The 24,285-nt window shown below is 34.3% G+C and overlaps 1 protein-coding gene across 1 annotated transcript; it reads right to left on the bottom strand.

The window, feature by feature from the left end:
• Positions 1-1,002: 1,002 nt before the first annotated feature.
• LOC145623854 (uncharacterized) lies at positions 1,003-23,220 on the bottom strand. Its single transcript, XM_081676737.1, has 18 exons — positions 23,070-23,220; positions 22,471-22,632; positions 18,325-18,460; positions 17,839-17,990; positions 15,208-15,291; positions 15,059-15,121; positions 14,353-14,493; positions 14,062-14,265; positions 13,274-13,387; positions 11,678-11,727; positions 7,208-7,370; positions 6,959-7,078; positions 5,452-5,574; positions 5,246-5,344; positions 3,688-3,777; positions 3,341-3,425; positions 1,552-1,682; positions 1,003-1,446 (listed from the first exon to the last, which is right to left on the bottom strand). Exons 2-18 carry the CDS (start codon positions 22,585-22,587, stop codon positions 1,300-1,302), a joined length of 2,019 nt encoding a protein of 672 aa, XP_081532863.1. The 5' UTR covers positions 22,588-22,632; positions 23,070-23,220; the 3' UTR covers positions 1,003-1,299.
• Positions 23,221-24,285: the final 1,065 nt, after the last annotated feature.

Raw genomic sequence — 24,285 nt, 5'->3', positions numbered from 1 at the left:
AAAAAAAAAAAAAAAAAAAAAAAAAAAAAAAAAAAAAAAAGAAATAAAAACTCTATTTGTTTAAATCGTAAGCTCAATAATGCTAATTGTGGGCGATCCTTCAAGATTGTTAAGAGATGCTATTAATAACTCGAACTTCCTTAAAGAGGATTACACCCAGTGGACGCTAACAAACTTAGAGGCTATCTATGGATTCCAGAAAAAATCCAACTAATCGAAGTTGGAATCGCTATTTGGAGGATTTAGAGATGGTGCAACTGCACGTGTTTGTGTGCATCATTGCTTGGGTGTTCTCATTTACGAGCTCTCATATTTAAGAGTTAGCCTCTACAAAACCTTGAGTTTTCATAATCCTTATACGGTCCAAACGAGCCACTTCAATAGCAAACTAGAAATAATGGACACTAATGACTAAAATGAGACATACATTGACAGCTAAACCTAAACGAAATACAAAGATTAAACATTAAGCAAATCATCACATACCATCAGGTTATTTTCTTAGAAAATGCTGAAATCTCATAAAATTACACATTTTGGGACCAGCTGCTCCTAAAAGCCAAAGGCAACTCACCGGCAACCAAAGGAACAGAGAAGGCCACCAACAAGCCACCGCTACGTTCTGTTTCAGACTTATTAGCAGGTGAGTAAGGTAGTTGGGAGCTGAGTTAATCCTACTTTTCCATTGATCTCTCAACTAATATTAATTTCTTCTTTAAAAAAGAAACAAAAAATCATAAATTTGTATACTCTAAATAAACCTCAATATAGGGGAACACAAATACAGAATAACATTAAGCCTTTCGTTTTTTATTTTTCTCCTTTTAAAAAGGCAAACATTACACCTTTCTTAAGGCATAGCAACCTAAATAAAATATTGAACCTAGTTAGGTATATGACATCAGGACTAGTTTAGCTACAAGGGCGAACCCTTCAAGTTAAAATAGATGGTACTAGCAACAGACCAAATGGTCTCTTCTCTCTCTCTCAAAACTCCCCTCATCCAAAAAGGGCGAAAAAAAGGGATTAAAAATAAAAGAAAGACGTTATTTAGACGGGAGTCGCGGAACACGGAGAGAGAAGATAAGAGAGCTTATGATGACAATATACACAAATAACCTATTACTACATCTAATTTTTTTAAGGACTACATCTTCTAATCTACCTACGAAGATTCAATCCCTCAACTAACAATTATGTAATAATAATATACAAGCTACCAATATGCCTAATTACACAAACAATTGCTGCGAGGTCATCCAAAGTAAATAACCATTGCTGGCAACACAAATTTCCAATTCACCTTCTCTGTGGTGGCGGCTTCCCTTTCTTCATGGCTCTGCTATCACTTTGAATCCTATCAGCATACATAGGTAAGCGAATGATCTCTCCTATCTCGTTTAACAGCACCTCCTCAGTTATATTGTCCTTTATACTTTTCATAACCTGCGAAATGCAGTAAAAAGGCATTACTATTACCGCATTGAGTTGGAAAAGTACAAAGAATTACCCCACGAAATGACATAATTAAGTTTAACATTTGTGCTGGACCTTCCTGTAGGTGTTGAATTCATTTGGAGTGTTCTTATCAATCCTGACTCGCATGCAAACCCAGATGTTTTCCTCGGAATCAAACGAGCATTCGACAATCTTACCAGAGTAGGTAGAGGGATCCACATCATCTGCATGTAATCAAATTTGACTAACATTAAGAGTCTGCAAAAGCGTATGGAAGAAGATGAACTGAAAGTCACATCAGCACCTTATTAACTACCGAGACCACCAAATAACAAATCTATATAAAGGTGTGACGAGACACGAGAGGTAAATGCAAACTGAAAGGATGTTGTGTCACCAAAAGCTCAGAGGATCAGATTGTCGGAGAAATCAATTACACAAATAAAATGTTTTTGCCAAAAAATTTAGTTTTAAAGTTTAAGATATTATTTCAAGTTGATGAATGTCTTTCCAACTCTATTGGTCGCATATACAGTCCACATATATGTTTTGTAAATACTTAATTCAAATAAATGTCATAAAACTCTAGCCCATGATATTGAAACATTTAGATGTCCAAATTTTACCTACTTATATAAAGCTATTTAAGCAAAAACTAAAGTATAACACTTCCTCTGTTTTTTTTATACTTGCAACACACCTTGGCACGCTATTTGAGGAGCTGAAACAGACAGATTAACCTATAAAATTTAAACCGCAACAACTTTACACTTCCTTCTTATCGGTGATAAAATTATTCCACAGTGTGTGGCAAAGTGGTTTGTTGCAAGTAAATAAAACGGAGGAAGTACTTGTCTAGGTATCTTATTCTCTCCATCACCCAACGGAACCAAAAACATGGGGAGATTATATACCAACAGTCAAAAGCACAGCCTAGTGCCCCTATATTTTGAAACTTGCATCCTCATCAAATTTATGTTATAAACTAGCAAAACCGGACCAGAAATTTAGGAAGAAAGTAATTTAAAATCTGGAATTACAAACAATGTAAAATACATTCAAGATTGAGGGTTCATTCTCTCCTCAAATAACTAAATAATTCACCCAACAACATTCTTCATTGTTTTCCCCTCCAAATCTCCATGTTTCTAGAACTAAAAATTTCTTTGCTTTCTAATTACCCAGCACATTACATTACTTAGAACTGCATTCTAGATTTCTAGCTATAATAAGAACCTCTTTTCATACATTTGATTACAAATACAGCACGAACTCTCTTAATCCACTCGTTTAAATTGACTTTCACACAGTGCATCCCAGCAATGGTTAAGGGTTCCCACTTCCAAATTTCCTAGTTGATTCCTGCCTCTTCTTCCCGCGACTGCTTTACAAGGACTAGTTTCTAAAATACCCAAGCATTGTAACAAGTACAAATTCAAAATTTTCTAAAATTGCATTCAACCACAAACTGAAGCACGAACAAGTACAAATTCAAAATTTTCTAAAATTGCATTCAACCACAAACATAGGCTCCATATACTGCTTCACTAGTCCAAGTAATAGCACCAAAACAAAGGCTACTATGTTTCATTTCATGGAAATAGTATCCAACAAGTCAAGGTGGAAAAATAATTTAAAAACAACATAAACCAGAAGCACCAGAATCAATCTAAACATACTTCATTCACATATTCAGCTGCAACTATAAAGTAGTTTGGTTATTTGCAAACAAAAAAAATATGGTGAAAAGAGTCAGCTAAATACCACTGTGCAAACATTGGGGGGGGGGGGGGGGAACAAAGGAATTTTTAATACTTCACAGATTAAAAAAAAAATTGAAAATTTGCATAAATAAAAAGCTTTGTTAGATGAATATATATACCTCCAAATGTAACCCTGTTATTGTCCATCAATCGCTTTTTTCCTCGATCGTAAAGATAAAGGTTTTCAGTGCCGTCTTCTCCTATCTGCCAACAAAAGTTATCAAGAAACTTTTAGATCATTAGCATATCTGTTAAAGAAACTGGGAATTCAAATGCGCCTTTGTTCAACTCGGAGTAAAATAATATTTTACTCAGTGTTGAATAGACGGATCACCTGAAATTCCTGCATTTAACAAGTAAAATATTTTGATTGAATGTGTTCCAAGAGAGATTTCATGCGCACATATTGCCACATATACTATTGTTTCCTTTATAAAAGACAAAGGTACAAGGCTCGAGACATTACCTCAAAGAGAAAATCAACTGAGTTCATTTCAGGATATTTCCACTTTAAGAGGCCTTGATGCGTCTTGGGAACGTAGGGATCATCCCACCCCTGATTATTAGAAGAACAGATGCATAATTATCATTTCAGGATTTTTAGGGAGAGGAGTCATCAGAAAAACAAAAAATGACAAATACTGAAATAGCTCCCATACATATGCGTAGAACTGTAGAAGATAGTGAGGCTAAAAGAAGAAAACAGCAATCTCAAAGCATTAATAATAATATTTTGAAATTATAAATATTTAACTATTTTAATAAAAGAGAACTTTAGCATTGAAGTTCACAAAAAGAAAAATGAACCAAACCATACATTAAGCAGCCCACTCTATCCTAGGATCAGAATGACAGATAAATCCCTTTTGAATCTACCACAAACCTCATAATTAAAATCCACTGTCAAAGGCCAAAAATTAGAGCATGCACAATTGAAATGCACAAGTTACTAGCTCCAATAGTTCAAAAGAAACAAACCCAGCCGCAAAATACAAGAGCCATATTTTCTTTAATAATTTTAAGGCTTAGCCATGCCACAATACAGACATGAGCTTATTATAAACAGTGGAATGAGAATGCAACCACCTCCAATTTCCCACTTCACAAGTGATATACCTCGAAACCCCCCCCCCCCCCCCTCTCTAAAAAAAAAAAAAAAAAAAAAAAAAAAAAAAAAAAAAAAAAAACCCCACAGCCGAACTGGAATAAATCAACAATTGATACATCACTGAAGCATACATTGACCTTTGCTTTAGAGAAAGAAATGCATCTTCAGATTTAGGGTTAATAATTGAAAAGTAGGTCTATTAATCAGGAAATAGGAGCAATAAGATGGATTTTTTCATGCAAGCCAATATAGTTGATGTCACAAGGAGAATAATCTCTGAATCACGTTACACATTTAGATACTTCTTGATATGGACTTTTCTCTCTGAAACTGATCATTACCCCTCTTTCAATGAGTTAGGTGCAACCTTGATTCACACCAGACAGCTACAAACAAGGACAAAAAGGACAGGTTACCTAAGTGTGAAAGATGGTTTCATTAGCAATTCATTCTATAAAAGAAGCTCCAGTTTTTATGGTGTCTTTATTGAAGCTATTCTAAAGCTGCAACTACAAGCTAGTTTCTGCACAAGATTTTATATGCCGGATACAATTGCAAAATGGTAATAAAGCACTTTTGCTGTTAAATCAAATGATTTACAGCTATCATGGCCTAATACCACACGTCCACAATTGCAGAAAGATCAGAAACCTTGACATTGCAAATGTGATGCGGTTGTGCACTTGTGCTCGATCAAATACTCAGGTTCTCATAAGTAATTGACTTATCTTGATATAGAAAATAAATTGCTTCATAGATTGAGGACATGAGTTCTATACTCTTTGAACCAAATGGGAAAGAAAAAATTTATAGGAAAAGTGATACCGTAAGGAAGCTAAAATCATTTATGTCAGCCCATACGCTCTTAAACAAAAAAATGGGTATATGTATATCACTGTAAAATCAATCAGAGTACCTGAAAAACAAGACCATCAGCTTCATGTGAAAGGTTAGGGATAAATTCCTTCAAAAGCTTCCCAACTGTTGATAGCAACCAAAAGTCCTTCCTTCTAACCTGAAACATTTGGAATAGTATCATTATGAACAGGCATAAGAGGAGCCAAATACAGTATTAAACATACTGTGTTTCCTGATAGCGTCTAGAATGTCAATTGTACATACCCTGAATGGTTCTAGATCATATCTGTAAAGTGGTTTGCCATTTGTGTCCATATTCCGCCGCTCTTGATTACGTGGCTCAACAACCTCTTTCTCAATCAGTTTCCAACGCTCATAAAAAGGCCTCTGCAAGGTACACAATAATGAGAACCTTGTGAGCCATATATAGTCAGAATTATAAAGTTAGATAAATAGATCTTTTATCTCTGCTGTACAAAGGTTTAGATCTCAACAAACTTCAAAATGTTATTACACTGAACACCTAATGGATATAACTCCATGCATTACTGATTAGCATGGCTAAATACCAATGTGAATCGCATGTAGAATTGACCTGGTAGATGGGCTATTGGGCTGTTTGGGGCAGCAGGATTGCAAACACTCAAAATTGTTAGCAAGGAGGGTCAAGTCATGGTCATGGTCATGGTCATGGTCCTATGGGGAAGGGCTAAGGAGAACCTGATGCAGATCATTGATGGGCCATGTTTAAACTGTAGCTTTTTCATCAATGGGATGAAAAAAGCTGGTTATTAGTTTATTAATGCATTCCAATTTCATCTGAAGTGGCTGATAGTTGTAAGCCATAGTAAGCATATACAGTGGAAAGTAATTCAAATTTTAAAGCAAATCTATTTTTTTTGATATCCAAACTATCAGTAGGAGTAAATTAGCTAGATAGTCTTGAAAGATAACTATATAAATAGGACAGGTTAGGAAGAGGGATATAAATCATGTGGGGTATTGTTAGAACCATATCAAAGTATATTTTCATAATATCAACTTTTTATAATTTTAATTTATTGACACAACAAAAACAAAGCCTTAATTCCAAAATGATTTAGGGTTGGCTAACATGAATCATAAGGAACCGTCCGAAAAGGAAAAAGATCATCGCAAAATAATAAATTGAATAAAAGTTGGAAAAAGTGTGTAAAGTGGATGATAGAAAATATACAAATAAAATTCAGGAGAGTTTAAAAGAGTGGAATTTTTACTTATATATTTAGAGATATTAATCATTGAAATAGTGCTTTGGAAAAAGTAGGGAAGAAAAAAAGAAAAAAAAAGTGTCAACTAAACAAAATGAAGGAATTATATTATACTACTCCCTAAAGCACCCTTCCCTCACATATTGACGTATAGCAACCAGTAATATAGTGATGAAACCTCATTCAAAGTGAATGTAATCACATTCTATATCCAGTTACCAGATAAAACAAGACCAACATTGCAAATTCCCCTCTCATCTGCTCACTTATTACATCAAGTGAATAAAAATCCAAATTCTTATATTTTCCAAACAATAATGCAAGTTCAATGCTACATTCATATATTGAGGCACTCAACAACACATGAACAAAGTACCTCCATGCCGTTTTATCTGTACAGATTAAAACTTATTCTTTCACAATAAAAAGAATCATCTTAATGAGTAACACTCAAAGAATAAGATAATCAACATCAAAAAGACGGTGAAATTTAGCAAACTAGTAAAAGCTGAATACCCAACCTCAGCAAGGGACACACGATTAATAGCAATCAAATCATAGATCAGGTATCTCCTCTCTTGCCTCTGGGGATTTATAGTATCAATAACCATTTCTCCATCAAGCAAAGTATACTGGTGAAGCTGAGACTCAAATAAATCAAGAAAAACAAGCATCAGCCAACATAATAATAGTAAAATATATAGAGACCATATAAGCTCAATTACTCAGGTATAAAAGTAAAACAAATTTATTAGATCTTCTCCACATACATCTGTCATGTTTTTACATGGAAAACGCATCTGGACCCTCCGAAATTTAAAGCTTCTATCAACTAGGTAAGCCCCATCAGGACAAAGGAGCAGCATATATCTTGTGCCATCAGCTTTCCATGTAGCATAATAATACCGCTGCCTTAGCAGTTGTAAATTGTCTCTGTAACCAATAAATGCCAAATGAAGCTAATAGCTGTGTTTATAATAAAATCATGCAAGAGATAATCATAAAAATAACAAATTCTGCCAGTTCAAATAGGTTCATGGAAACAAATAATCTAAGATGCAATGACACCCAAAAATGCTCTTATCCAATACTATCAGAATCATCAACACCAACCTCTCCTCTATAACGAACATTCTATGTTGCTTCTGTCGGCACCAAGGACTTTATAAATAATCCTTGTTTACTTGATTCAGACATTTGCAATTTGATGATCAACAATGAACTGATTATGAATCACTTCACAGATATCCTGATCTACTTGTAGGCAGGATCATGATATAATATATTACAAGGACAAATTTCAAGCTATAGCTCTACTTTATAAATAATCCTTGTTTACTTGATTCAGACATTTGCAATTTGATGATCAACAATGAACTGATTATGAATCACTTCACAGATATCCTGATCTACTTGTAGGCAGGATCTTGATATAATATATTTTAAGGACAAATTTCAAGCTATAGCTCTACTTGAGAACTTATTTGTCAATCAGGGTCGGTAAAACTCTAAACTACTCTCACCTTCCATCAATCAAGTTGGACTCTTCCCCAAGAACTACTCTTCCCGACTCTAAACTACTCTTCCCAAGAACTAATATGTATGTAGTAAATATTTTAACTATTTCGTAACTTCTCTTATTCAAATGAAGAGTGGAAAGCTTTTTTCTGATAAGTAATGTAGATATAAATGATATATATCAGAAAAATACCCCTGCCAGAGGTTGTCACCCAAAATATAAGAGGCCTAGGAACACAACAGCTCAAGCCCCTCGAGTTATCATGAAGCACTTCTTCCTAAAATCATAATCAAGAAACTTTAAAAATTGCTCAGAGCCTAATACATGACTCCAGCTATAGAAACGCCTAAAATATGGGAGCTTAAAACATTGACGAGGGAGAAGAGAATCCTCAAAAACTTATTGGGTTTTTTCTTTCCAACTACACCAACAAATTGCCAACAGAAACATCCAAAAAGAGTATTGATAAAGACTATTGAATTTAGGATCTGGAACACATGAGATAATACACAATCACTAATTCACATTCAATTTTATCACAAAAAAAAAAAAAATTGGGGAAGAGTTTCGTAAGAGATATTTAATCCACAAGCCCCTTCCAAATATTGCCAGACTAAAAGGACGGACATATTTTGAAACATAAGACCCAAGGAAAAACATAATAATCAATTAAGCATAACACTATAAACTTCACAAAAATATTGACGACAAAGCATTGTCTTGCTTCATTGTATCTAAAATCACCCAGATTATATCACAAATTTTCTGAAACGCTTCTCAGCAAATGCCCATAATGATGCTCCTTTTAATTATCCTCCTGCCCTTAGTTTTCTAATGTATTACTTCCTCCGTTCTATTAATATTGCAACAATGGACTTTTTGCACTATTCATCACTCTTGTTTGACCATATAATATGATTTATACGTTAAGCAAAATATAGTCAAGTGGGATCTTGTTGGATTCGTCTCATAAAATACTTTCACAATATCAACTTTTTATAATTTTTACTCTTACACAATTATAGATATTTAGCATATGAAAGGTGTTTCGGGATGCGTAATTTCCTCCTTGTTGCAATATTAACAGAACGGAGGAAGTATATAACTCCACACTAACATTACATTCTCCCTACACAACTTTGGATGTAAAACTTTTAACAGAATTGGCTACACCGTAATGAAAGGCAGGAGAATCAATAAAACAAGTAACTTAGGATACGAATAAACAAAGGTAAGGTGATTCTATTGTCAAAAACAGTGTTACCTATTTTGTTGTATACTTAGTTTTAAAAGGCACAAGGTGCACCAAGGCGCAAATGGTCCTTGCAGCCTAGGCGCAAGGCGAAGGCGTGCGCCTTTTGTATGCAACGCGCATGTATTTATATATTTATTCAAATTAATTTTTACTTTGATAGTACTTAATACCAATTAAAAAGATTCATAATAAATTAAATAATGATATATTTAAAGCTAAGGTAGTCTGAATTTGAAAATATGTCCATCATTCTTCAATTTATAACTTAAATCTTAGTTATTTTCCTTGAGGCGCAAAGGCGCACCTTACCAAAGGCACCTTGAGGCGCACGAGGCGCGCGCCTTTCGTAGGTGACTGAGCCTTGCCAAGCTAAAGCCCATTTCCCAGAGCCTGGGACTGTGGCGCACCCGAGGCGCGCTTTTTAAAACCAAGGTTGTATACTTGTATGCTTTAGTACAAGAAATATAATTCGTAGCTGGCTGATTTGGAGGTGAATTGAAATTGATTGTCCTGTAAATTTTTTGTTGGTTTAATATGTGATTATCAATAATCTGGATTTTTTTTTATTCACTATAGCGTTAGCCTGTAGGTTAGTAGGTGGTGTTTATTATATTTATTCTTTTTTCTTTTAATTTCTAACTTTTGTTTGTGTTCGTTAATACATTACGGAATATATTGACTAGTTTTTCTTCTAGTTTGTGTTGTATAGAATTTTTTTTGAAATATTTTATGGATTTATATTTTGCTGAATTTTTTATGCCATACCCGTTTTTTGGACCTTTGATTTTGCCGTATCCCATTCCCGTTCCAGTTTTTGTACCCGTTCCCATTTCCGTGCAACCTAGCATATTAGCATTATGCCAAATTTATTTCTTCATCATTTTTTACCAAGAAACCGACAGATGGAACCTTGTGTAGACTGTAAGGAAGTAAACAATCCAACATTAAGAAGGCAACCAACGGCACCTTGAATAATCTATTGACCTAGTAAACGTCACTACAATTGGAAATTTTCCTCTTACACAACTGCTCACTTTGTAGTAAACAGATGTAATCTGACATAAAGTTGAACATTCTCGGATCTTCAGAGAAGCAACTTTTTGTTTATATAATTTTTTTATTGCAGACAAAATTCCTAGGACCTATATCAACAAAGTTCCTCCTTCAGTAGCCATCCTCTATTCTTTCAGGTTATATATGCTCACCCAAGTCCATGGTATTTGGTTGTGCTACCAAGATATTAATGTACATAAATTCAAATTTAATAAACTCTTTCTGCAAGTTAGTACGAGTCTTACTGATACAATTCAGCAAAAGGCCACAAGACAGTACATATGAAATAATGGGACTTTATTCTACAATGAGTTGGAATACAGAATCAAAAAATTTGGCGGAAGATATTAGTGATGAGGATAAGTATGTAACGGATTGTTAATAGGGTTTATGGTTTCTTGTAGAAATAGTCTCACTCTTTTTAGAACATCTTATGCTTAAATTTGTCATCTTTTCCTCTCCCTTAAAATTTAATTTTCTTGCCAAAAGATATGAGCACATGTGAAAACTGCAAAGTTTTTTTTCCTGATGGAAGATGATCCAAACAACCCACTGTAATATTATTCTATACAATCTCAGTGCAAAGACCTCTATACGTCTCTTTTAAGTGTTCAAGTACTATTAACACTTTACAACCCTATTTTTGAGGATGAACAAAAAAACCTTCAAACAATTTCATTCAAAAGACTTCTCTTGAGATATAATAACAAATGGTTTATATTTCCATACTCCTTCCGTGCCACAACAGTCTTTCCATTTCGTTTTGGCACACAGTTTAAGGAGAGGGTAAAAAACTTAGGCAATGTTCAGTTCACCTGATAGATTTTTCTAATCTGGTCTGATTTGATTTCCTAATTAGACAAACTTGAGATTATGTTACACTAATCATATTTGCTTAAGTCGAACAGTACAAAGCCTAAGTGGGATATGCTGGGGACATGTTGACTGAGTAGGCAAGTTAGGCAGGAGAGAGGAGGAAATAATTAATAATTCCTCCGTTTATATTCACTTGACCCATAGAGCCTTTGACACAATATCAAAAGGAAAGGACAGAAATTGTAATTGGTGCAGATGCTGTACTTTCTTAACCCCAATTGTTAACCCTACATGCACTTTATAAGATAACTTAGAGATTTTATCTACCAAAAGCTTACCAAATATAGTATGGTTCAAGTAATGACATTTGCATTTTAGGAGTGTTAGTCAAGTAAATAAAACAAAGGAAGTAGTCTTTATTGGTGGATCCATGCCAAATAAGGAATTGGGAAGAATATTTGGAACTAACAGAAATGGTAAATTTGGTAGACTGCTTAAGGTCAAAGGAATTAACAACTACATTCAAAGTAGAAAGTCCTCAGAAAACAAATGTTCCTATAATACAGTAAAAGCTAACAAAATCGGTGCAACTGTTACCTATCAAGAGACACTGGATGTGACCCTGGAAATTGTAGATTACCCCGACCCTGCAACATAAAACAGTGTGGTAAATAACACAGAACAGGAATTTTCAAAAAAAAAAAAAATCCTAAGGTCTATGCCATGTGTCAAAAAAATTAACCCAGAATCTATGCATGCTACATTGAGCACGTACAGCAAAAATTAGGTTTTAAAATTTTACATGATAGCACAACATGCGGTAAGGATCATATGATTTGAGATTCAGTAGAAAATAGATGTACCATGCACAATTCCAGATATATAGATCTTAGTTCTCAAACACATTATTGTAAGGAACCAAGAGGAATCTTGGGAAATAACCAAAGTAAAATAAACAACTCAAATTGCAAATCTTACCAAGCAAGTGTTTGAAAATTCTGAAAAGCAGACACAAAACGAACAAAATTACTTGTTTAAAAAAAAAAGTGTAGCACAAGAGGTTCTCCATAAACAAACAAAAGAGAACACTGAGACAAAGAGTAAATCAGAATGCTATAGCTCCAAAATAGCAACGAATTAAATTATAAAAAGAACAGAATTGAAAGCTGAAAACCAGAGGCAGCCCAACACCATTATCATGCTTTTGAAGCCATCAACAAAAGTATATATTTTTTTTCTTTTCTGAACAAGAATAACCCAATATCTCCCACCACTTACTCTCCTTAAACTATGTGCCCAACAAAGTGTGTAAACCTTTCAAGGGCAGAGGGAGTAACAAGGTTTCTAAAATGAAGAAATGAGGCATAGATTGTTCTGCATTGATTTTTTTTTTTTTTTTTTTTTTTTTTGGGTGTGTTGTCCTGATGTGTTACCTACAAGAACAAAATATTAAGTTCTTAAATAAGGTTAAAGGCTTAAAAAATTTAATTTAAATTTAAATTAGAATAAAAATAAATTAATAAATAAAAACAGTTCCTTAAAATTTCATCCTAACTAAAGACACTATACAACTACTGAAGGAGAGACATTTCAAGATGTTACTCTTTCCCTTTAATGGAAAATTAATTACAAGGATCAGGTATGAAAAGGTAACCAAAGTACAGTCAAAGAATAAAAAATATATTCTTTCTCGCTCAAAGGAACCCTAGCCCAATCCTTCATAGATTGTGGCTACCATGGCAATTTTAGCAAACAGTAAACCCAATTATTACAATTTTAAAGTTGCCTACGTTAATGTTTTCTTCAATAAAGAACATCTCTTCATTTGTAAAATTGAGCTATCTCATCTTTTAATGGTTGAATGATCTCTCCTTATAATAAGAACCAAACGTCTGAATTAAGGTCTAATATTTTAAACACCGCACACAAATTGTCTAATGTAATTACATGGAAATAAGATTAAAACCCTAATTTTCTTACGAAACTCAACTTCCCAATCTAGAGAGGATATAAAATATGTGGATACTAAAATTCTGAGCTAACTAAAGAAAGATCTACAACGGGAAAATCCCCAAAAGGCCAAACAACTATATATTGAACAGACCCACACATCTAGTTCAACAAAACAGGAATTTCAGACAGATAAATTGCCCTAAGAATATATAGTTTGCAGCTTCAGAAGAAAACAAGTACCGTAGTCTTAAGGATTTCGCAGCAAAATCTCTGCAATTGAAATTCTTGCTGATCAGGTATTTTATCCCCTAAGACATCATCATTGGTCAATACTACAGCATTCTCCAGTTTTTCCTGAAAACGGAAACTAAACATCAGACTGCATAATACAAAAAATTAAAGCTAAGTTACCAATGAAGCACAGACGCCAGTCTAATTTATTGACTAATGGTCTTGTTTACTACACAACAAAAGCAATTGTAGGAATTAGTTGACAGCAGAAACCAATTAACCAGCAAATTTATAAGAGAAACTAAGACAACTCAAATAAAGGGCATAGCCTATAAGAAGATATGGAATAATTTATCAAGGAGCTCTGAAAAGTCTTATCACTAGTTACAAGTGCACTGCATTACAGTACAAGAGCTAAGGGCCTGTTCGCTTCAGCTTAATTTCTGTTCAGTTCAGTTCAGCTCCTAGTTTCCTTCTCTCATAAAATATTTATTTCAGCTCAATTCAGTTCAGTTCAGCTCCAATCAGTCCAGCTTAGTAAACGTGAACAGGCCCTAAGACTCTTGCTTAAATTCATTTTCAAACTTCAAGTGGAGCATAATATCATGTTTTCCCACTTGAGTATAATTTTGCAAGTATGGTTCACAACTTGGGCTTTCAAACTTGAGGAAAGGACATAAATGCATCTAAGTGTCACGGGGACTTTGGCCACACATATATCTAATAGAGTTGCAAGTCAAGGCTTAAATAATAACGGTGTATTGCAGTATGATGTCCCAAACATAGAAAATACATACATTCGTCGAAGCATATGGAACCCCATCATCATCTTCTGGAAGAGCTTCGCCATTTAGATCAAAATCAGAGGACCTCTTCCACTCAGGGGTATGGGGACATACAACTAAGTCACTTCTAGTTTCATGGTAGAAAGCAAATAATGCATCAATGTAGTCTGGTTTATAGATCCCTGGAGGCCGAGCTGCTGCAAATCTTTGTATAGCCTGCTCATAAGAAAATAAAGTACTTAAGACATTAAGCATCAGATAATGATAAATAAAACGCTAACTAAGAACAAAAACTAAACTGACCTCAGCAACACAACTAGCTTGCTGTGTACGCATCAAATAATGAACTATCATGTAACCAGTTCGATTGTGGCCATGAGTGCAATGAACTAATACATACTTCTTGGGTTGTCTCTCATTCTGATTGAATATAAATTGTGCAACCTGAAATTCCTCAATGAATGTAAGATTGTAAAATACAAATATAGATAAATGAGCAACACTTGGCAATGTATGTTTACCAAATAAAAATTGATAAGAGGTAATGTGCCTACACCCAAATACAATCTCCCTCTCAGACATAATGTTGGGAGCCGAATAAAAATTGTTAAGAAAACCAAATATTTCCTCCATCCTCTTTAAACTGCAATAATTTGACCATCACACTTGCAACACACAATTTTGACCATTATATCTAAATAATTTAATTATCCAGCAGAAGAACTCTATAAAGTTAACCTTTCGAAAGTATGCATTGAGACCCTAATGAAAAAATCTTTAGCATAATAACATTTGTTCAGAATGTATAAATAAATAATGGTAAAAAATTAGCTTATGAATATTGCAATAGTCAAATCGTACCAATCAAAAGAGAATAGATGAATAATTTACCAAGTACATAAATGCAATGCTACATAATTATTTATACATTGATAATCCTGATTCTTGATTCATCCCCTGCTACTCTAAATGTGCACGCACACACATAAACATTCTAAATTCTACTCACCTCAAAGACAAAGGTGTTTACAGACTCATTATCTGGTACAGAATCACGACCCTGGCATCGAATCTATAAAGAAATTGTATAGGTCAATTAATTAAACATAAAAACCAAGAAAATCAGTTCATTGAGGGGCTTTTAAGAATTTAAGGTACCTTTAGATATTTAAGACCTTCCTTCTTAAAATCACTTGGTGAATAATACCGATCTGTATTTGTCAAATCAACTATCATACCAAGCTGAAAAAAAGCATCTACATCAGTCATTTACTTCGCCAATATAGCAATCACATCATACATTAAAGGACAGGCAAGACCGTGAATTAATAAAATAAAAAGGTAAAGTACGCCCAAATATTTAATTCATATCAGATCCCAAAACAAGGACCTATGAAAAAGAGAATCAGGAACCATCAAAAGGACTCTTGCAATCAGAATGAGTGACTTTCTAGAAGAATTGATCAGTAATATATCATTCAGTCTAAGAAAATGTTAAAAAGAAATCAAATTTCTGTCCACTATCAAGCAAGTACAAAACCAGAAAGGCCAAGATATAAAATGTGCAACTTCTTTTCCCTGAAGTTCAAAAACTATAATATAGTAATATACACCTTGTTCAGTTATCAACCAAAATCATCTTTCTGGACTCTGGAGGTGTTAGTGGATGCCTGGTTAACTGATTCGGCCTTCATCCCCAATTCTCCAAGGATAGGCTACTCCCATTTTCCAAAAATTGATAGACAATATTAGGAATAGAAAACCAAGTGGGTGTTTCCCACATGCCATACATAAGGTGGAACAGGGAAAAAACTACATGCCCACAAAAGCATTGAATTACCTAAGAGGCTAAGACAGAGAATTTAATTCCAAATAGATTCCAAAGCTTGTGATACTTTCTATAAGGAGAATGACGGAATCAGTGAATGGCAAAGGGATGTAACAACATTCCCAGTTACTTTTTACTTAACACCCTTAACAATAAATATTTGAATTTTGGAAAAACAAGATGAGTCAAAAAAACCACACAAAAAATTGATATTTCTAAGAAATTAGTGTCAAAATACGGCCAAAGCTGATTCAAATCACGAAATGACCTAAAAATATGAAACTGAAATTTTAAGAATACAGATCAATACACCTTTTTAAAGAAATTAGTTTGACTTATTCTTGATTTGGCACTGCAGATAATGTGCAGGAGCACTAGCTATCCTATAGAACTCAGGCCACCGATAAATTGGGACCTCGCATAGCACCTTATTCTCTACAGCTATTTAAGTATCAAAACAAAAAGGGAAATTCTATGTGGTAATCACGAATTTTTATTTTTTCTCAGTGGTAAAGTCTGAAACTTTTAATTATCAATGGTAATCACAAATCAATATTACTAAGTCAGTGGTAAATTAAGTTAAATAAATTGTTAATTTTTAACCATGGTTTAACTATTGTGACTATAAAAAGACGCAACTACCCCCATTTAATTTACCCCAACCTTCTTTCTTCTTCCTTTTTTTCTTTCCACCTCCATTAATTCTTTCTTCTGCCACGAATTCCCCACCTTTTTCTTTTTCTTTCTTTTCTTTTTACATTCCTCCATTATTTCTTCAATCCTCGATCGTGGACTCGTGGTTAATTGAAGATAGACGGAGAGGAAAGAAAAAATTAATGATTTTTAGGGATTGTATCAAGCGATTACGGGTTCAAACCTCAAGGCAAAGCTGCTCCAATGGCGGGTGCTAAATCCGGCATCAATTCTTCTTCTTCTTCATCTTCTTCAAATACTGATTTTAATTTCGAGATCAAAGGGTCAAAAACGGCGTGTCGATGCTCGTTTTGGTGCTCATATTGGGATTATTGAGGTGTGGATGGTGGGGGTCTGGGGGGATTTGAGACGCCGTCAACCGGGCCAAGCTAAGCGCCGGCTACGGAGGGGGGATGGCGGTTGGCTGGTGGGTGGGGAGGGTTTGGAATTTTATTTTTTTTAATTGAAGGGTACTAATGTAAATTCAATGTTACTTAACCAAGACTAACCGTGGTTAATCGTTTAAAGATATTTTATTATCATCAATGTTATCATTGGCTTAATAATATTAACTCGTGATTAGCACTGATAATAAAAAATTTCAGACTTCACCACTAAGAAAAAATAAGGTGATCACAAAAAATTTCCGAAACAAAAAATATGACAACAAAAAATGTATCAATTGTATTTGTCTATCATTTGATTAGACCCTAGGTAAACGGTTGGAGCTATAAAGCAATCTTCATCAAAAAAAAAATAGATCACAGCTGGAGCCCTTAAGAAAGCCTTAGGCACTACTAAAAATACTGCCATAGAAATGTACCCAATTATATATCTTCCTTCACTCTTCAAATCATAACTAGTATATGTCATTCAATTTTTTATCAAAGGACATGCCATACTTATAAAATACAAAAGAAATAAAATAAGGGGGAGAAACTAAAAGACTAAATGGCTTCACTATGAAAAAGAAGATTTTTTTAATTTTTAAGAACTTAAAAAGGAAAAATTTTAACAAGAATAAACCCTAAGTCTATAGAAAACAAATTTATTTCTGCCTAATAACCCTAGTAAGAACTTATCGAAAAGCTTCAAATCAATGCACAATAAGTCAAACTTTATGTAATCTAACAAATTTAAAACAAGTTAACATACATGCTTCCAAATTAGATGGTCCATATGCTGGACATCACGCACTCTAAAATTATCATCAGATAGGAGAAGTAAAAAAATATATATATATATATAAGTTAGTTTGAATATCTTACTTTGATATTCTTCACTCTTGTTAAATGAAACAATTGACGGAAAGCATATCTTTTGCCTGGACCAATGCAATCATTAAAACTTTCATCAAGTGGAACTTTAGATGGGACAATAAAACCAACTTCCTGACCAAAATTTGGACAATCCAGCCAACCTGTTTATACACAATAAAATGTATTCCTAAAATGTGTCATATAGAGAGAATATATAATAAGAAAGGTTAGGTAAGAAGGAATTGCAGATATATAACCATTAACATATTGCCATCCATAAATTTTAAATGATACATTTATCTTGCTCAGACACCTCCACAATCATATATTTAAATTATTTATTCTACAAATACAAAGAGTAACAGTGTAGCCCTATAATAAAGACTTTAAAAGTATATGGACTACAGTAAAATTTAACCAAGAAAAATTTTCCAAGTTTAGCCCAGGTTTAAACATGATAAAGTGGATATAACCAATATGCTTGAAGAAGCTTACCAGGGGGTAGCCTGTTTCTGTCAGTTTTCAACTTCTTCAAAATAGGCCCTTCATCACGCTCCAAGGGCCTGGTTACTCGCATTGGTCTATCATCAATCGGATCTCTTCTTATTCGCTCCCGTCTTTCTTCACGCTCCTAAACAATAACAGTTGAACTGAGTTTATCAAGGCCAAAAATATTAAAAGGCTGAATCACCAACCAAATATCAAGAAAGAGTGCTACACATATAAAATAACAAGGCTTGTATTGGACAGTTATAAAACGCTTCTTAAATGGAAATCTCATTCTAGACAAAGATATTAGACAACAATATCTCATCAAAACACTGTTTCAACATCTATGAGTAGTTACAGCATCAAAAGATGTCAACGAATTTGTTAAGCTTATGACCTTCTATTCCTTTTTCCAGTCACAAGGAAAAGGAAGGAAGAGAATAATATCAACAGAAGGCCCCAAAGGCCCAAAATGACAAAGAATAATAATACTACCACCACCAAGTGAAGATCCTACCAATATCAGGTGTGAGGAGAACAAGATGCACACAATCTTTGTCTATTAAATGATTCTTTAAGAAAGCATTTCAAGGGAGGTACAGCAGCAACAATGACAAAATAACAACAAAAAAAACCTATCCACATATTGTACATAAAGAAAATGGCAATAGCCTCAATGCCAATTTCATTGCCATGCTTCAGTGTCCCTTGACAAACTACTAAATTATACTTTGTATAATATAAATTTTTAAAATTTTCCCTTTGGCTGCCAGTTTTTTTTCAATAAATATGGCTGCTACATGAAGTGAGCCCATGACAAGAAAGCTGGATTTAAACAGCCATGAAAATTTAAAGAAAAATCCTTCTCAAGTAATATTATAAGCAAATGGCTCGACAAAAATATGTTATTGTTCATTGGAGCACATGTCCCGTTCAAATTCTTAGAAAAAATAATTTGGAATGGGCTATTAGATATTTAGATTATATTCCTTTGACTTAACCTTTTGAATTGTCAGCCTGAAGAAAGGCTGGTAGCCACACATAATAACACTTATAAGAGTCTTTCGTGATTCCGCCTCTCAATTCCCAAAAATTTGAGACCTGGATATTTTGACCACAATCGCACAGGCAACAATAGGACTCAAACTTCTTTTCAGAATGTAGGGTTGCAGGAAAGTAGAAATAATTAGATGGCAGAGATAACCAAATGAGATAAATGAGAGGGAGGAGAGACGATAATGAGGATTCCTCAAACATGTGAGCCTATTAATTTGAGCTCACACGCACAATGGAGAAGCAAGGAAGGAGCGTAGTAGAAAAAGAGGAATCAAAGCAAAAGCTTAGGAGAGAGGATGGAGTCATACAGCAACTGATAGATTGGGCTAAGAAGATTATCTTGATTCTATTTATAGGCCATTGCATTATTAGGCAGTCGAGGCGGGTAATAGCTGGTCATCTTGTAAAGGGCCAAAAGCAAGTTGTGGGTCTTTAGTGGGTGAACTGATAAATGAGCAAGAGAAAAAAGAGAGGGAGACAAAAGTACGTACTTAAGAATAGTAAACACTACATGAAAATTATTTAGCCTTATCTACGACATGAATTCTATTTAGCCTTATCTGTTTTCTTCTATATAATTATCCGGCAATATTCTATTGACCATGTCCAATAAAGATCCTATCTATTAACAGCCTTCTCCAAAAATAAACTTTATAAATTGACCCCAATCCTATACCCATTGGTTGACACTATCCAATAACAACACCTACATCAAAACATAAATGTAATGGATATTGACCATCAAACTCTATCTCTGGTTAAATCGGATTTTTTTGGATGATCAAAGTTTCAATTCCAATAAAAAATCATAGCATTGATAAAATAAAGACAAGGAATCCTGGTAGTACGTACACAAGACTAACCTCAGCAAACAACCATATACGGTAATGTAAAACCATAATATTAGCAAGTATGAATAAAAGATGCTCCACTGTCTCAATAATCCTATACCCATTGGTTGACAATATCCAATAACAACACCTACATCAAAATATCTCTTTGAAGTGAGGCGCACTGTATAAACAGTTAAAAAATTGGCAGAAAATTGCTTCAAGTGCACCTCAGGTGCGCCTAATTGAAAACGCCTCGCCCAGACCCCAAAAAGCTCTTACCCCCTATCGCGTTGCGCCTCAGCGCCTTAGGCGCGCTTTTTCAAACACTGCTATGAACAGTCAAGGACAAGAAAATCGAGGGTCACAAAACCAAAAATATCATCATCCAGGAAATGCTTTGGCCCCATTGCCTTGAGATGATCTTACAACTAATGTGTAGAAGACCTTGTAAGTAACCTAGGTCCGTATATTCATCAAAGTACTCTAGTTACATAAACACTAGCATAGATGCATAAAGTGGGGTATCAGAGCTTGGTTCAACATTTCAAATCTATACATTATTAAAGTAAAGCTGGATGAATGTGAGGACTCTAACAGCTAAATACTCTTCTCGCGTAGTGCCATGTCATACACACTAAAAAGGGATGATTATGTCTCATTTACTAATATAAACCATAGTGACATGACATACACACTAAAAAGGCAACCAAGATAATTATATCTTCAATCACAGTCCAATCAAATTAAATAAGGAATAGTTAAGTGCTTAAGTCTCACTTACTTACATAAATGCAATATTAATCTCTTTCCCTCTAAACTAATACATGTTTAAATTATTATCTTCATCATTATCTTACATTCATAGAGGCTAATCCCCACATCTAAGCTATACTCATATCATCTTCCTCAACGCCACATCATTTCTCTCCAACAAAATTTAGTACACAAGCATATAGTCAGATGGAAAGGAAAAAGGAAATCTACTGACACAATAAATCGAATGTTTGACATAGCAATATAAATGTCTAAGATAAGATATGTCGAATAGAGTTTTAAAAAACTGATGCAAACAATGAAACATTGAGAGCCATAATCAAATAGAATAAAATATTCCATTGTTTTTCAATTAGACTGCATCTAGGGAAATTAAATAATTTTTTTTATATAATAATTGAAGCCTTGATATGATGAAGAGAATGGGAATGGGGAAGAGTGAAGGTGGGAGTGTCATTACGCTGTAGATAGGATAAATAGAATTAATAAAAATATAAATTTTACAAATAAATTATAGTTTATTTTACTTTACAAAAACTGAAAGCATGGGCAAACTAGTAGGTGCAGATACAAGATCGGTCTATTTTCCTCATCAAATAATCTATATCTATACTAATCTATTAAAAGGCGTTTATAAAAACGTCTATGCGCCACATAGACTAAGTTAATGACTCTTCCAAAATTATGCCATGTCACTTCACTAACAATTCATGACGCCACGTCACTTCACAAAACACTTGATGGAGTCACGTCACCCACCCAACATCTCAACATGCCACATCATCACTAAATATAAAAATATGAAGATAAGAGGATTTGAACCCCAAACCACTTACAACAAACTCGACTATTTAGCCGTCTAAGTTAATTATCAAACACGTTATAAATATATATACATAAAAGTATAAACCACATGGTTTAATTATTTAAAAAAAAAACACATATTCATTCAAAGAAAATTAAATCATAAATGACAATGTATATTAATGATCAGCTAGTTTCATGTAATAGTCCGGGCAAACACTAGTCTATACTAATCTATTAAAAGGCGTTTATAAAAACGTTTATGCGCCACATAGATGCTTCCAAATTATGCCATGTCACTTCACTAACAATTCATGACACCATGTCACTTCACAAAATTGGAGCCACGTCACCTACCCAACATCTCAACATGTCACATCATCACTAAATATAAAAATATGAAGATAAGAGGATTTGAAGCCCAAACCACTTACAACAAAATCGATTATTTAGTCGTCTAAGCTAATTATCAAACATGTTACAAATATATATATAGAAGTATAAACCACATGGTTTAATTATTAAAAATAAAAAAACACATTCATTCAAAGAAAATTAAATCATAAATGACAATGTATATTAATGTTCAGCTAGTTTCATGTAATAGTCCGGGGCCCAAAAACTAGTTCATAATAAAACACCATCGAAGAAAAATTCAATCAATTAAGTAAAGAGTTCAGCATACCCGGCGAAGAGTTTGAACAGATGTCTCTACGTTATCATGTCTCGCCACATCTTCCTCAAACTGGTGTTCAAAATACCCTTCATCTTCTTCCGGCGAAGGTGAGACATTCAAGTCCATTAGACTACTCAATCAACACCAAGCATGAACCGGAAAATTTAATATCTGCATTACACATCATCAACCGCAACATTAACCACATGCAGTCGATAACAATCATACACTCTTTTAAAAACTTCATACTTCGAAATCATGCATTTAAAACAGCCGAGAAGAGGTCTAATTTCATAGTTCAATCCAAAAATTAAAGCATTCTGCAATACATTAGAAACCAAATTTGATTCAATTATCAAAAAAATCTCGAAAAATCACATAATTTTAGGGATACCTGATTCAATTATCAAATTAAGCTCGTAATTTTCTTTTCTAGCAACATAATCGCTGGTTATAATCTCTCATAATCTTAGTAATTAAAACCAACAATTGAGATTTTCGAACCCTAAACTTACTGCACTAACAATTAAATTAAATTAAATTAGATCAAAGATAAACCCTAGATTGTGAAATTGATATGATGATTACAAATAGAAACAAGAACTAACCTCAGAAGTTGCTTCAATGGGGGATACAAGTATTAGAAGGCGCGTCAATGGAGGACGTTACGTGCGCTTCAATGGAGAACGTGAAGTGCGCTTCAATGGAGAACTGAGAGAGAGACAAGGAGAAGGTAGGGCTACGTTCGTTTTTTTTTTCCTTTTCTTATTGACAATTAGAGCAATTCAATGGGTTGGAGCCCCATTAAAAAGCCTTGACCGTACCTGTTAAAAATGGGTCAAATCCGTCCGATAACTAAATTGGGCGGTCGTAATAGGGTCATTTATTATTGATCCTTGACGGATTGAAATTAAAAATAGGAAAAATTGTTATTATTAATTCCAACTTTGCTTTGTCCACTAAAAATAATACTAACTTTCGTTTATTTTTAATTAATCCCAACTTTATACCATGTCCGCTCAAAATAATCCCAAATGACTTGCAATTGGCTAAACAAGTTAACATTTGTGAGTTGGATTTTTTTTTTCTTGCACACATGTCACCACGTGATTGGTCAAATATTAAAAAAAAAACAACCAAATTAAAAATAAAAAATAATAATAAAAAAAAAAGGCAGCCACCCTAAAAGGCAATCGGAATCGAGGAGGGGATGGGAGGGGTGGGGTGGTCGGAATCGAGGAGGGGATGGGAGGGGTGGTCGGATTCGCGGGGGGGGGGGGGGGGAGTGTGAGTGTGGCCGATTTGAGGAGGGGAATGAAGGGGGATGCCGGAATCGAGGAAGGGAAGAAAGGGAGTGGCCGGTTGTGAGAAGAGAAGGGAGGGAGTGGCCGAATATGAGAAGGAAAGGGAGGGAGGGGAAGCCTAGGAGTGTTAAAATCAAGGGTAAGGAAGCTTAGGAGTGCGAATATCAAGGGAAGGGATGCTTGGGAGTACCGGAATCGAGGGAGGGGAAAGGATGTGGCAGTCGGAATCAAGGGAAGGGAAGGTTGGGGTGGCAAGGTTGTTGTACCATGACTGCCTTTTGTTTTTTTTATATATTTAAATTTTTTTAACAAATCATGAGCTGACACATGTCTAGTAACTTGCATATAATGTCAGGTTGGTTGACCGGATGGGTGTGTTTCGGGTGGACATGGTATAAAGTTTGGATTAATTAAAAAAAAAGGAAAAATTTCACAAAATATTCCCACCTTTAGGACGTTCGCTAAAAAATAATCCTACCTTTACCCCCGGTCTTTTTTAATTGTCTCATTTACTTGGAAT

Source organism: Chenopodium album, chromosome 3 (genome assembly GCF_948465745.1).
Source record: "Chenopodium album chromosome 3, dcCheAlbu1.1, whole genome shotgun sequence".
In the NCBI taxonomy this organism is placed as follows: Eukaryota; Viridiplantae; Streptophyta; class Magnoliopsida; order Caryophyllales; family Amaranthaceae; genus Chenopodium; species Chenopodium album.
This window is presented reverse-complemented; position numbering and strand designations above follow the sequence as displayed.